The following is a 12,738-nucleotide window of genomic DNA, read 5'->3' as shown; positions in this document are numbered from 1 at the left end:
TTGTGAGGTGTAGGAGTTTTGGCTATCAGCATCTGCAGTGCAGAGCCTGGAGCGGCGTTTTCAGGACAGGATGAGAAAAGTTGTGTGTGTAGCTGCTGCGTTCAGCAAACAAACCTCCTCCTCACCACCACATCCTCTCCCCACAGAGCGACAGAGCTACAGCAGTGCCTGCTCAGCTGCATGGCTGCACACAGGGCAAGTTTGCTGTGTGCTGCTGGGCAGCTGCTGCCGCTTGTGGAAAGTCACCGGAGCCTGCCAGGGCAGTGGTGCTGCCCACGGCCCCGCACTGCAGAGGGAGCCACTTCGTCCCCGTCTGCAGAGCTGGGGCCAGGTGCTTTGTTTTTCTCATCGGCAGCCACACTCAGTCTTCACCCACAAAGATGCTGTGCCAGCAGCTGGTCTGATGAAGGAAAATTGGCCCAAGAGGTAGCTTTGGAGAATATGGTGCCATGCTCCATCTATCAAATGTCTGATGTCCCTGCTTTGTTTTAGTGGGAAATCAGTTAATTTAGAGATTCAAAGAATGGGTTGGGTTGGAAGGGAACTTGAACATCATCTAGTTCCAGCCTCTTCTGGCATTGGCAGGGACACCTTCCACTAGACCAGGTTGCTCAAGGTCTCATCCAGCCTGGCCTTGAACATCTCCAGGGAGGGGGCATCCACAACCTCCTTGGGTAACCTGCTCCAGTGTCTCACCACCCCACTGTAAAAAATTTCTTCCTAATCTCCAGTCTAAATCTGCCCTCCTCAAGCTTCAATCCATTCCCTCTTCGTATCACTACATTTGCCCTGTTGCTGTGACGACTTTCAGCAGTGATGAGTCTGTGTGGATTAAGAGCCCAAACAGATGACTTATCGGAGGAGAGCTTTAAGTTAGTGCAGCAAACATGTAAACAGGTAGGTAGACACCAATCTGTTCAGAACAGCACTGCCTGCACTCATCTCTAGCTGCTGCCTCCTCATCTCAGAAGCTGATCTCTCAAAAGTCTTCTGGCCATTTTTAGCGTGGGAAACTACTGCATCATGTAGTTCAGTTTAGCAGGAAAACATGAAGCCATTTCAGTAGCAGTGATCATAAACAAGCCAAAGCATGCAGGGCAGAATGGGATAAAGCAAAGAAAGAAAGCTTGCCCAGTGAGTAAGAGCATACCACCCACCAAGGCCGTGCTTGCATACACCAGCTCTGTAGGCACAGTAAGGGAAATGTAGCAAAGTAATTATAAAGGAGCCCATATCTACTTAAACCAAAAGAAAACAAGAAAGGGGGGGGGAAGGCAGGAACAGGGAAAGCACGCAAAACTGTACTTGAATCCTGAAGAACCAGTCAGAACAGGAAGCCACATTCTAAATTTGGTTATTTAAGCTGTCAAAGAGTATTTCTGTTTCCAGTTCTTGAGCTAAGAAATCAAACAGGCAGAGGAGTAGGGTGATAGACATCACAGAAAGACAAAACCCTGCTTTGAAAGCCCATTTGGTCAGTTGCCCATCCTGATCAATGATTAGGCTTCTTAGCTGAGAATTCAACACCTATTCTGCAAAATTATCACTTCATTAAACCCTTCCCTCACCCCCCCCCCATCCAATCATTCTATAGTTTAGCTATCATTAAATCTTAGAGGGTGTGATAAAGAGAGGTCAGTGCTCAATTACACCCTTTTTACTGAGGCAGAAGCAAAGCAGACTGAAGGAACTTGAGCAGTGCCACCAGGCAACAGGGGTGGGAGAAGGGATACCAGAAACGTCTACAGCTCTGATCTCTCAGCAAACAGCATTAATGCTGGACAGGGGTAACAAGCCGAGATGCACCTTTTGCTCAAACACCTTCTCCCACAGCCACCTTCTCCTCCAGCTTTCTGGAGAGCTGACTTCCAAGTGCATTCAAACAATCGAAGAGGAGCTTTGAAGTTCTTTGGATGCAAAACCTACAATGACTCTATTTGCACAGCAAAACACTCTCCATGAGAACATCTGCATTGCAACTGCAAAGTTAATCCAGACCCTTGCAAACACACAACACTGCTCTCAGTCCAGCAAGGAAGAAACATGCCTGAATGACATGACTTGAGATAACAGAACAGGTAATGTGTTATTTCAGTGGCCTGTGGAAAAGAAAGATCTAAATCCTCTGAACTGTCAAAAGCACATCCCCCCTAATTTTATAAAGGAATGATTTTGATACCAAAGACCTGAATGGCAACAAGTCCAGAAACCCTGGCCCAGATTCTCAAAATACACTGAACTGCTTCAAATCCATGCAAAGCTGAAACCCTGAGGATTCACGTTTAACTTTGAAGCCTTGTGAAGGTGCCCTACCAGGAAAGGGACCAGAATGGCTATTTTGGAGTTTCCCTTTCTATTTACAGCTGGAATCTTTCCTTAATTTAGATTCCTCTAGCTTAGAGCACCTGGTTCATGCTCAGCAGGATGCACAAGCATGTATGGAATCCTTACAGCACCTCCTGGTCAGCCCCTCCTTCACTAACCCCTGAAGAGGCACAAGTGCATAAGGGCAGCTGTTCTGGGCTTGCTCCGTGCTAAGCAGACTCTTTTGGTAGCTGAAGGATGTGACCCACCTCACCCTTTTTACTTCCCCTTTTGTTTTTGCCTAGTTCCTCATTCTCCTCTGTTCACACACTTAGAATGACAAATGAAGAGAAACTTTCCATAAGCATTCATATTTTGAGTGAGCTCCCTGCTGCAGAACCATGTTTACCGGGTGATTTGCTAAGGCAATGGTATTGGTCTGCTTCATCTTTCAGCCTGAAGATCCCACCTGAAGTCATCTTACACATTATGGTGATCCGCAGGCATGTAATCAGACTGGACTGAACACGTTGCAACCACAGACACAGACCTTGCAGTGAACCAGCCCTGCAGATATCTGTTACTGATCTAATAATCCCAAATTTCACTGCAAGTGCTGTACCTTTGCTCACGGTTTGGTGATAGGACACCTGAGATTAGGAAATGTAGACCACAGACCCACTTTCAAATGAATTGTCATGCATGGCCCACAGAACTTTTTCTGGCAGCCAGCAGAGCTGGCAGGCTAACAGAACCATGCTTTATCTCAGTATTACATTCTGCACAAGCAGCTGCCACAGAGAGGCTAAGCTGTCACTGAAAGGAAAGACAGAAAGATGGATTCAGGAAACACATTCTAAAGATAAGGTTCATTCTGCAAGAGTTTAGTAATCTCCAGCATGGATAAGCACAAGTTTTCCTGTTCACCACACACACAGTCTCCTCTTACTCAGGATCTGGAGTTAACAAACTGTCTTGCACATCCATTAGAAGATGCAGCTACTGTTCAAGCACTAACAAAGCAAATACTTGGCAGCTGCAGCAGCAAGCAGAGGAAGCACAAGGAAGAGTTAGCTGCTCGAACTCGCAATGCATGGGTTTTGGCAGGCTCTCTTGTGACACCAGATAGGCTTTAAGGATAAGCAGAAGTGCCAGGAGCCTGCCACAGCAGCATCAAATGGTGGTGATATGCAACCCCAAACGTCACAGCATGGACTGTCACTGAGACTGCTGAAGTGCAGTCAGTTGGATATCTCAGAATCTCTCCCCTCTCTCCCAGGGAGCAGCAGGTATCTGTCATATGCAGAGAGACACTTACAGCGGGGCAGAGAGAAGCTTACAGTGGCTCTTGGCTTAAAAATCAAACAAGCTGGCTCCCAGTTTATTGAGCTGCTGCTCTATACAAGGAAACACACACGCCAATTCCACTTAAGTCTCTGAGAAACAACATTTATACTGTTACAAACCATAAGCTCCTGCATCAGGCTGTGGTCTTCCGCTCCTAAAACAAAGGTATTTACTCACAGCTTGAAACCTTGAGGCATCTTGGCACATCCAAGTGTTATCATGGCAATAATCTGATTTGCTTTTCTTCTCAGATCACTCCTGGAAGGAACTATTTTGACTAAAGAAAACAAACCAGAAGGCTACAAAAGGTGTTGGGTGGTTTTCTTCTTTTTTTCACACCACCCTCCTGCCCCCACCTGAAGAGATAAGCTCATGTGGAAAACATTTTCAGGTAACAAACCTCAGGTTTTGAGCAGGACCTAATCTCTTTCTATGGTACTTGAAGGAATTGACTGGCTCCTCATCTTTGCCTAAGCAAATGGACTTGAGTGTGACAAGTGCCAGGACACAGAAGTTCAAAGAACTCCTCTGAAGTCCCCAGCAGCCTTGCTCAGCAATGCAGCTTGCCCAGTTTTATACTCAGCAGTTACCATGCAGCCTTAAATGCTGCATTTCAGCAGGCAGAGCTGTTTCAAGGCACACAGAGGTGGTAAATCCACAGCAGTGGAGTAGTGTGGAAATAGAGGCCCCATTTAAAACATAAACCCAAAAAGCTACCAGCAGATCTGACTGCAAACACAGACTGCAGCATTGCTGCTGCCTCAGGCCCTGGAGATGTTGTTTGTCAGCAAAACATAGATGCTGAATCTTTGTAACCTTGGCACAGAGCACACAAAACCTGTGTGTCAGTTGGTGTAAACATAACTCAAAGCTCATTTTAGGTAGGTTTTAACAACATTGGGGTGATGCAAAGAGATTGTTAACACAGATGCTCCATTGAAAGAGCATTTGTGTGGCAGCAGCATATTTGGGCACAAAAGGGGAGATCTGCAGGCCAGTAGCTGTCCAGACTCCAAGCAGCCTAATAAAAATGTCTAGGAGGTTGCTATGAAGGTAATAAATAGATTGTTCAGGACACCTGCTTATGCAATGCTCTTAGTCCTGTTAGCTAATAGTTAAGACAAGTGACAAGGGCTGGCCCCATCAGGGATGCCAAAGCAGGACCCTGGACCCCCAGCAGGGGTCTGGAGGGATCTCATCCATAAACTGCAAGAACAGTCACAGCTATGGCAGGGTACAGAGACCGTCTGGGGCTTCCCTCAGAGCAGGACTTGGATGTGAAGAAAAAAATCCTAATTCCAGGAGCCAAGCTGGTTTGCAGCTCCTTGGTGAGTTTCAGGCATCTGCTGCAGCATTCATTTGCTGTGTTTTTTAGCAACAGCTAGAAATCCTTACAGACAATTCGCTCTGTGTTCACACAAGTACTTTCCTCAAGGAGGAACACAAAGCCATTCCTCTTTGCATCAGTACAAAGGAGTTTGCCAGAAAATACAGCTTCAGGCATTTTCTAAGGATAACTGCTGAGCACAGGTGAGCTCTCTCTCGCTCTTTGCACATCTCCATCTTTTGAGAAAAGTTTTCAGTGGATTCTGCTACTTTGGAAAGCAGAAAGCTCCTTGCTGCAAGATGGTGCTGGCAGAAGCAGTCTCGCAGCGAGTGCAGACTTGTCCTGTCATTTGACTGCTCTGTAGAGCAGGTTTAAGCTTAAACAACATTTTCACACACTTCCTCTCCCTTGTCTGTAACCCTTGAGTCTATGCAATCAGTCTCCTCTAGTGTGAGATCTCAAAGAGCATGTACAGATCAGCAGCCAGATACACTATTTGGTTTAGGTAGGATGATCTTGATGTACTTAGCTACATGTCTAAGCTCCTGTTTGAAACTCACCTGCCTCTTTGGACGACATTTTAGACTGGTTGCCTTCATAGCCTCTGCTCAAAAAGCTCTAGTCTCCCCTGCTTGTCCTACTGCCAGTATTTTCTGCATGTTCCACTTAACCTCAACACAGACCATATCATGTCAGTCAGAAAAGATAAACAGCAGAAACCTAACACAGGAAGCTATCTAGAAATCGCTAGCCACAGACTAGCAATGCTGCTGAGCTTGACCTAAGTGGAATGTTTATCTCCTCTGAGACAGCAGCCCCCAGACTTTGCAGAGACACGAGGTCTCAGAGGGGTGAAAATGAAGGCTGACCTTGGTCATCTCAGAATCAGTCAGGATTGGAAGGGGCCACAAGGATCATCTAGTTCCAACCCCCCTGCCATGGTCAGGGACAATCTACCCTAGATCAGCCTGGCCAGAGCCTCAACCAGCCTGGCCTTAAACACCTCCAGGGATGGGGCCTCAACCTCTTCAAGACTTCTGACACCAAACATGTCTACATGTCTTTGCTTAGATCTTAAGCTAATTCCAGTGCAAGCATTAACCTCTCTATGCACTGACCTCCTATTTAATAAATACTGTTGTTACTTACCCAAACAGGCTATTTAACCACAGTAGTACTCTTGCATTCACTGTCCAGTTAAAGGGATGAGTTTGGGCACACCTGATGCCAACCATGCTGCCCTGAGGTAGTGTTTAAGCAAATTTTAGATGGTTGAATGAGATAAAAAGAATCCTCACCAAAAGATTTTACAATGAGCAAAATATCCCACCCCAAACACTGGCTGTAGCTAGAGCCAGGTCACCTGAATGATGCCTCAGGAGAGCTTCACCAGCCTGGCCTTGCCCAGGCAGGCAGCTAGGAATGTCAGGCTGCTGCCATGTCACTGACTGATAACACAGCTTTGCTCTTAAAGCCTAAGTCAGTCCATTGCCTTTTTACTGCCTGGATTTTAAACAGTTACTACTTATTAGATTCCCTTGAAATCTGGGAATTACATACATGCAAAAGCTGTTCCTAGATGTCTGCTGCTCCTGCACAGCAGGACTCCAGGTTGACTACTTACCATGTTTGACTGTGTTATTTTTATCCTGCTGTAATCAAACACATCTAAAAGCCATCTCCTTGTTTTCTCCCAAGAAGGATCTTGGTTTCATTTAGCTTTCTGACACCAGCAACAGGAGTCACCAAGTTCAGATCACCACATCAACAGCAGGTTGTCATTTCCTATCCCAGGAAGTTAAACCCCACTCCTTTCAAACCTAACCTACAATTGTTGCTAAGTGCCCACAACAGTTAAATACCTCCAGCCCCTCCAATCCATTATGTATACTCAGATCAAGTCATGAGTTGATCTTGTGACTGCTGGAAGGCTAAGAGTGAAATTAAAAATGGGAGTTTAGCTGAGTTCAGGTTGAACCTTTGGGAATTGAGCTTTCCAGCTTTCCTCTCAGTCATGAAAGCTGTAAAATGAAGAAATAGCAATTTTTAAATCACCATTCAAAGGTAGAAAACTGAAGGAAATCAACCAGTCACCTTCCCCAGGCCACACAATCACAGGACTACACTGAAATCCTGGGAACATGCAATCAGAGAAGCTTTTTCTTTTGCAGATCCATTCAGGTTGGCCTCAAATCCAAACCCCAAATCTTGTTCAAGGCTTTTAAATACCAGAAACTACAGCTTCTGTTGTTACCAACTCACACAAACAACACTAAGTAAAGAAGTATTAAGTGCTCATAAAGGGGGAACTATTCACCTTCACTTCCCTTTCACTCCCTCTGGAGGCAAGCTAATGCCTTTCCTAAAATTTGACTGCAACATTTTAAACCAGGAGAGTGCTCCTGCTGCTGGAGAGGTTACCCAGTAAATACAGTTCCTGCTTTTGTTAAGTTTAGATGAAATAATTCTTTTGATGACTTAGAGGATAAGAGACAAAGCTTACAAGACTTCAAGAAGCCTACTTTTAAGACCACAGCTACATTAGAACATAACCATTAATAGTGCTCTCATTGATTCAGCTGACTTTCCATCTTTGCTTGGTTTTGTAGGGATAAGCATTTCTCAAAAAAGGTTTCTTCCTGAAAGCAACTGAAATCAGCATTTACAAAAGATTAACATCTTCATGAAAAATAATCCCAACTAATACAAGAAACCTCAAAACCTCTGCAAATTCACAGCGTTCTCTTCCTTTTGGAGCAGATGTTTGACTACCTGCACCAGCAGCAAGTATCTATGCATCCACTGCACATGCAATGTTAAGCAGCAGGTGTCCTTATGGCATGGAATCACTTCAGTTTCTACAAGTACAGCTTTTCATGAATCACAAAGACATACACAAGGGCCTAACCAGGAGAAGAAACACAGCTGGAGGGTGACTATCACTGAAGTCTCTCCTGTGATACTTCTGCTAACTACAGCAATGCAGTTCAGCTCTTGATGGCAAAAGAGACTTTTTAACCAGAGAAAAAAGACTTTGGTAGTATGGTTATTCCTCTCAGAGTATTCTAGGGATGGAAAAGCATCACAGGGAGTTAAGGAACAACACAATCAGGATTTGTTCCTAAGATACAAGCAAAGCCTCCATAGGCAGAGAGAAGTGAACCTTCACCATCTCATTCAGAGCACATCCACAGACATCCCTACTGGATGCAAACAACACTTTGGAGGATATACTCACTGACAACCTGGTCAACTGTTCCCCACATATTTTCCAGTGTATCATCTGATTTCTGTCTCCTGCTGTAGCAATCCCTTTACTGGGAGCTGCATTTATACCACAGTTAAATGTATTTTTCAGTCAGGTACACATCAGACAGTTGTGCACCCTTAACAATAGGCAGAAAATGAGGTGTTTGCAGTACATGCCAGTACAACAGCAAAATCCCCCGTGGAACATTTCACACAGAAAAGTATCTTGCAAGCCTCAAGTGACAATCTTACCTTCTGGGCTGGGATCGGCATTCCTCTTCCCCACTGTCTGCTTCCTGCATACATAGGAAAAGAGAAACAAAGTTAATATTCTTTAATGCATGCAGGATCCAAAGACTTGCATTTCACTGGTTTGATTGCAGAAGGCAAAGGAAACTCTCAGTGCTTCTGCATGCAGCTGTCACTAAAGAGGAACTCACTTTGTGCTCAGCTGTCACTTCAGATTCTCTCTCAGAGCACTAAGAAGCTCAGCGTTCCAGCGTTACAGGAGTGTTTGCCCCTGCAGGATTCAGCATGCTTCTGAATGGACTTCCACTGACCCCTGCCAAACCAGGCAGGTCAAGAGCCAAACTCAGAGTTTACTTCTGGGCAAAAAAGAACCTCTGGGTGTTTTATTGCCTTTCTGTAGATCATTTTAATTCACAGCCCAGTGCCAGCAACCAAGTGTAAGAATCCACAAACTCAGAAAGTAATAAACCTGCCAGATAGGACTGTCTACAACTACCTGAGGGGTGGTTGTGGCCAGGAGGAGGTTGCTCTCTTCTCTCAGGTGGCCAGCACCAGAACCAGAGGACACAGCCTCAGGCTGCGACAGGGGAAATTTAGGCTGGAGGTGAGGAGAAAGTTCTTCACTGAGAGAGTCATTGGACACTGGAATGGGCTGCCCGGGGAGGTGGTGGAGTCGCTGTCCCTGGGGCTGTTCAAGGCAAGGTTGGATGTGGCACTTGGTGCCATGGTCTAGCCTTGAGCTCTGTGGTAAAGGGTTGGACTTGATGATCTGTGAGGTCTCTTCCAACCCTGATGATACTGTGATACTGTGACTGGGTGAGTGCAGACAGACTAGAAAGTAGGAATTTGACAAGCTGCAGCTTTAAATGTCTAATGTGCTGTGGAATTTTACTAGGCCTACCTATCAAAGCCCAAAGCAACACCTCAGCAATTCCTTCAGCTTCACTGTACATTTAGGTACACATTGCCAGACACTGGCTGGACATGGGCTACAGGATCTGTTCTATCAGTGAAAATCAACTATGTTGATGTAGGTCTGCAGGAGTAAACACATTTTAAAACATGTCAGGCAGTTTGTGTCTCAATAAAACCAGAGTTCAGCACAAAGGAAGAAAAAGATAATGTTGTTCCTAACTTGCTTAGGTCTTGCCTCCTGCAGATCTCTCCAGAGAGTACCTACCACTTGCACAGGAGTAGTACAAAACTTACCCACAGAAAAGAGCAAAACCTCAGCATGGGACCAGGTATTTCAATCATGCTTTGGTCACAAACCAGCAAGGAGATAGTTGCAAGAGACCTGTGCTACTAGGACAAGGGGGCTGCTAATGTTTTATTTCAGAAGTCATGCAATGAACACTTAATCCTCTGAGATGTTTTTTTTTCCTATCTGGTTACAGAGCTCTTTTCTATCTAACTTTGCCTGAGCTCCAACACAGTTCTCTCTCTTTTCTATCACTCATCCCACCATCAATTAAGATGAAGACATCCTCTCATAAGCAAAGATGCTGGCACATGTATCATGGCAATAGCAGCGTGAATGCTCATGCTCACTGCCCTGCTCCTAAACTCATAGGTCACTTTGTGGTGCTCCTGAAGGCAAACACAAAATGCTGCATATCTACTGTGCTTCTGAAAGAGGAAAGCAGGGAAAAAGAAAGTCCAAAGTTGCTCTTCTGCAAACACCTGCAGAGGAGATGAAACCCTGAAGCAAAGATGTCAACAGGGAGTGATGGTGCTTCACAGAGGGATGAAGTCCAGCTCATACCAACACAGTGCTCTCCTCCCCAGCACTGCTCAGATACCTCTGCAATGGACTCTGACAATGTTTCCCCATCGACAACCCCAGGGGACACTGTACAGCTCTTCTGATGAGGGGAACTATCCTCCTCTGCCTCTTCAGCTTCCTTCAGGAGAGCAACGTAGAAGATGCTCTGTCATGCACACACTGTTCTCTGGTTTACATACCACAGCACACAGAAGCCAAGGAAAGTTGTGTAAGAGATTTCATGGGCCAGGGGAAAGCTGGGCAACAAGATAAATGTTAATTCCAAATTGAATCAGTGGATAAAAGGTAAAGAGGAGCTGCATGTCTCTGAACATCTGGTTCAACGCCACCAAAGAGGCCATGTACCTGCCTGTCTCCCAGGGCAGAAGAGGATGGATGCAGTGGGAGAGGAAGAGATTCTGAAACTGACACATTTACAAATCCTGCAGGAGCTAACACAAATAAGTGTCACGCTCAGAAAAGGGAAGGAGTGGAACAGTTAAGTTTCCATAAGAGAACCATAAACCCATGTTTTTTCCTGAGAATCTTCTGGACTGCATTCTCTGTGCATACTGCACACAAAGCTCTTCTTCAGTTCACTTTGTAATACAGAGTTAAATAAAGACACTCCTGCTGAACATTCTGTGTCTCTTATTTAAATGATCTGAATCTGTAAGATAGAAGAATAACTAAAAAATGCATGCTTGGTACTGGTCTTCTGTCTCTAAGAACAGAACTGGAACACCACCATGAAGCAGTTCACTTGGAGCTACCTGAAACCACAGATTCAAGCTAAAACCTGCAGACCATCTACAACAAGCAAGAACTGGCAGGAATACCTTCTGCTCATCATACCTTAGGATTAGCTCAGGAACTTGACCCCTTCAAAATGAAAACACCAAAGAACCACATGGTCCACACAAAACAAGTTGCAGCATCATCCAAAAGGCTGCAAATAGGCAGATGAAAGAACAGCCATGACATGTGGAGCCATGGAGCTCTTCCAGACCCGGCAGACAAGCCCTTGCTCCTGAAATGAAGTGCCAGCTGCATTCCCTGGCTGGCAGGACACTCCAGGATGCTCTCTGAGATGCAGACCCAAGGCTGTTAGTGGTGTAGAGTCACTGTCCATTATTCAGGCTTTTGCAACAACCATACTGGCTCAGGACTTACCTGAGCCAGACTGTTGTCCACAGCTCCAGACACAGGACAGCTGTCCTGGCAATTCATGCTCCACACACAGCCAAAATCTCCACACATTTTGACTGTGCTGCTTAACACCTCAGGGGCAGCAGGTGTTCAATGGACCATGCTGCTCACTCTGCATTTTGACCTGGCAGGTTATAATAGCAGCATTTTAAGCCTGCAAAAGTAAGACACCAAGGGCTTCCCAAGCACTTCTCTACTGCTTAACTATCTTGCATGCATGGCAGCAGTAAGTATCTGAATTTCTAGAGCAAGCAAAGAATGTCTACTTCAGTCCTAAATACTTCTCATACCTCCTTGCCTTGCTCCTCTTCCTCTAAATTTGTAATCCTAATTACTAGAATTTCCCAGGAGAATGCAGATTCATTTCTTGCCCCAGTACTGGAAAATGCAGACAATTCCCAGGGGGTTGAAGTAGAATACTGATGAAAAAGATAGTTCCAGTCCCTGAGATCACACAGTGCTTGTCTTAGCCATGCAGCCAGTATCACTGCAGAAGCCACAAAGGCCATCCCCTCAGAGTCACACAGCAGTTATGGCAAACAGGCCTAGCATAGAGCTCAACTTGGCCTGTGTCAGCGTGGACAACTGCTTGCTACCCCCATGCTTGAGAGCACAGATCCCACTGAGTTATCCTGAGCATAATCTGCACCAGCTTCTAGAGATCTGCCTGCAGAAAGGGAAGGATGTGACATGTCCTTTACCCTACTAGTTACTAAGAGCAGTGGACAACTCACAGCACATCTCAATGGGTTCTCCTTAACAGAACCACATATAGAATCACAGAATGATTTAGGTTGGAAAAGACCTCAAAGCTCATCCAGTTCCAACCCCTTGCCATAGGCAGGGACACCTCCCACTAGAACAGGTCGCTCAAGGCCTCATCTAACCTGGCCTTGAACACCTCCAGGGAGGGAGAATCCACAAACTCCCTGGGCAACCTGTGCCAGTGTTTCACCACCCTCACTATAAATAACTTCCTCCTAACACCTAGTTTAAATCTCCCCTCTTCCAGTTTAAACCCATTATCCCTCATTCTCTTATTACAAGACCTTGTAAATATTGCAAGCTCTTGTAGGAGAAATTAAAATAAGCCAAACAACAATAAAGCACACACAAGATCTGCAGGGTGAGGAATCAGAGCTTTGACAGGTCAAACAAACAAGTATCATCAGCCCTCTTAAGCTGTGAATGGCACTAGCGCTACAGTTACCATTACTGCCTTTGCCCACTCCCTCCCCACCTCACTACTTCTGTCTGCCTGACCTGATGTAAAGGCTTCACAGCATTA

The 12,738-nt window shown here is 45.4% G+C and overlaps 1 protein-coding gene across 2 annotated transcripts in view; it reads right to left on the bottom strand.

Annotated features, from left to right (window-relative positions):
• The window catches only part of SSH2 (slingshot protein phosphatase 2), a 107,198-nt gene that overhangs the window by 60,207 nt on the left and 34,253 nt on the right, over positions 1–12,738 (bottom strand). The window contains exon 2 of one of the 2 annotated variants that reach the window (XM_064166085.1): positions 8,480–8,523. In XM_064166085.1, coding sequence (XP_064022155.1) covers positions 8,480–8,523 — 44 coding nt within the window. Of the gene's footprint in view, positions 1–3,828; positions 3,864–8,479; positions 8,524–12,738 lie in introns of those variants that run through there. The other variant, XM_064166087.1, reaches the window with a different exon arrangement.

This window comes from Pogoniulus pusillus, chromosome 27, assembly GCF_015220805.1.
Source record: "Pogoniulus pusillus isolate bPogPus1 chromosome 27, bPogPus1.pri, whole genome shotgun sequence".
Classification (NCBI taxonomy): domain Eukaryota; kingdom Metazoa; phylum Chordata; class Aves; order Piciformes; family Lybiidae; genus Pogoniulus; species Pogoniulus pusillus.
This window is presented reverse-complemented; position numbering and strand designations above follow the sequence as displayed.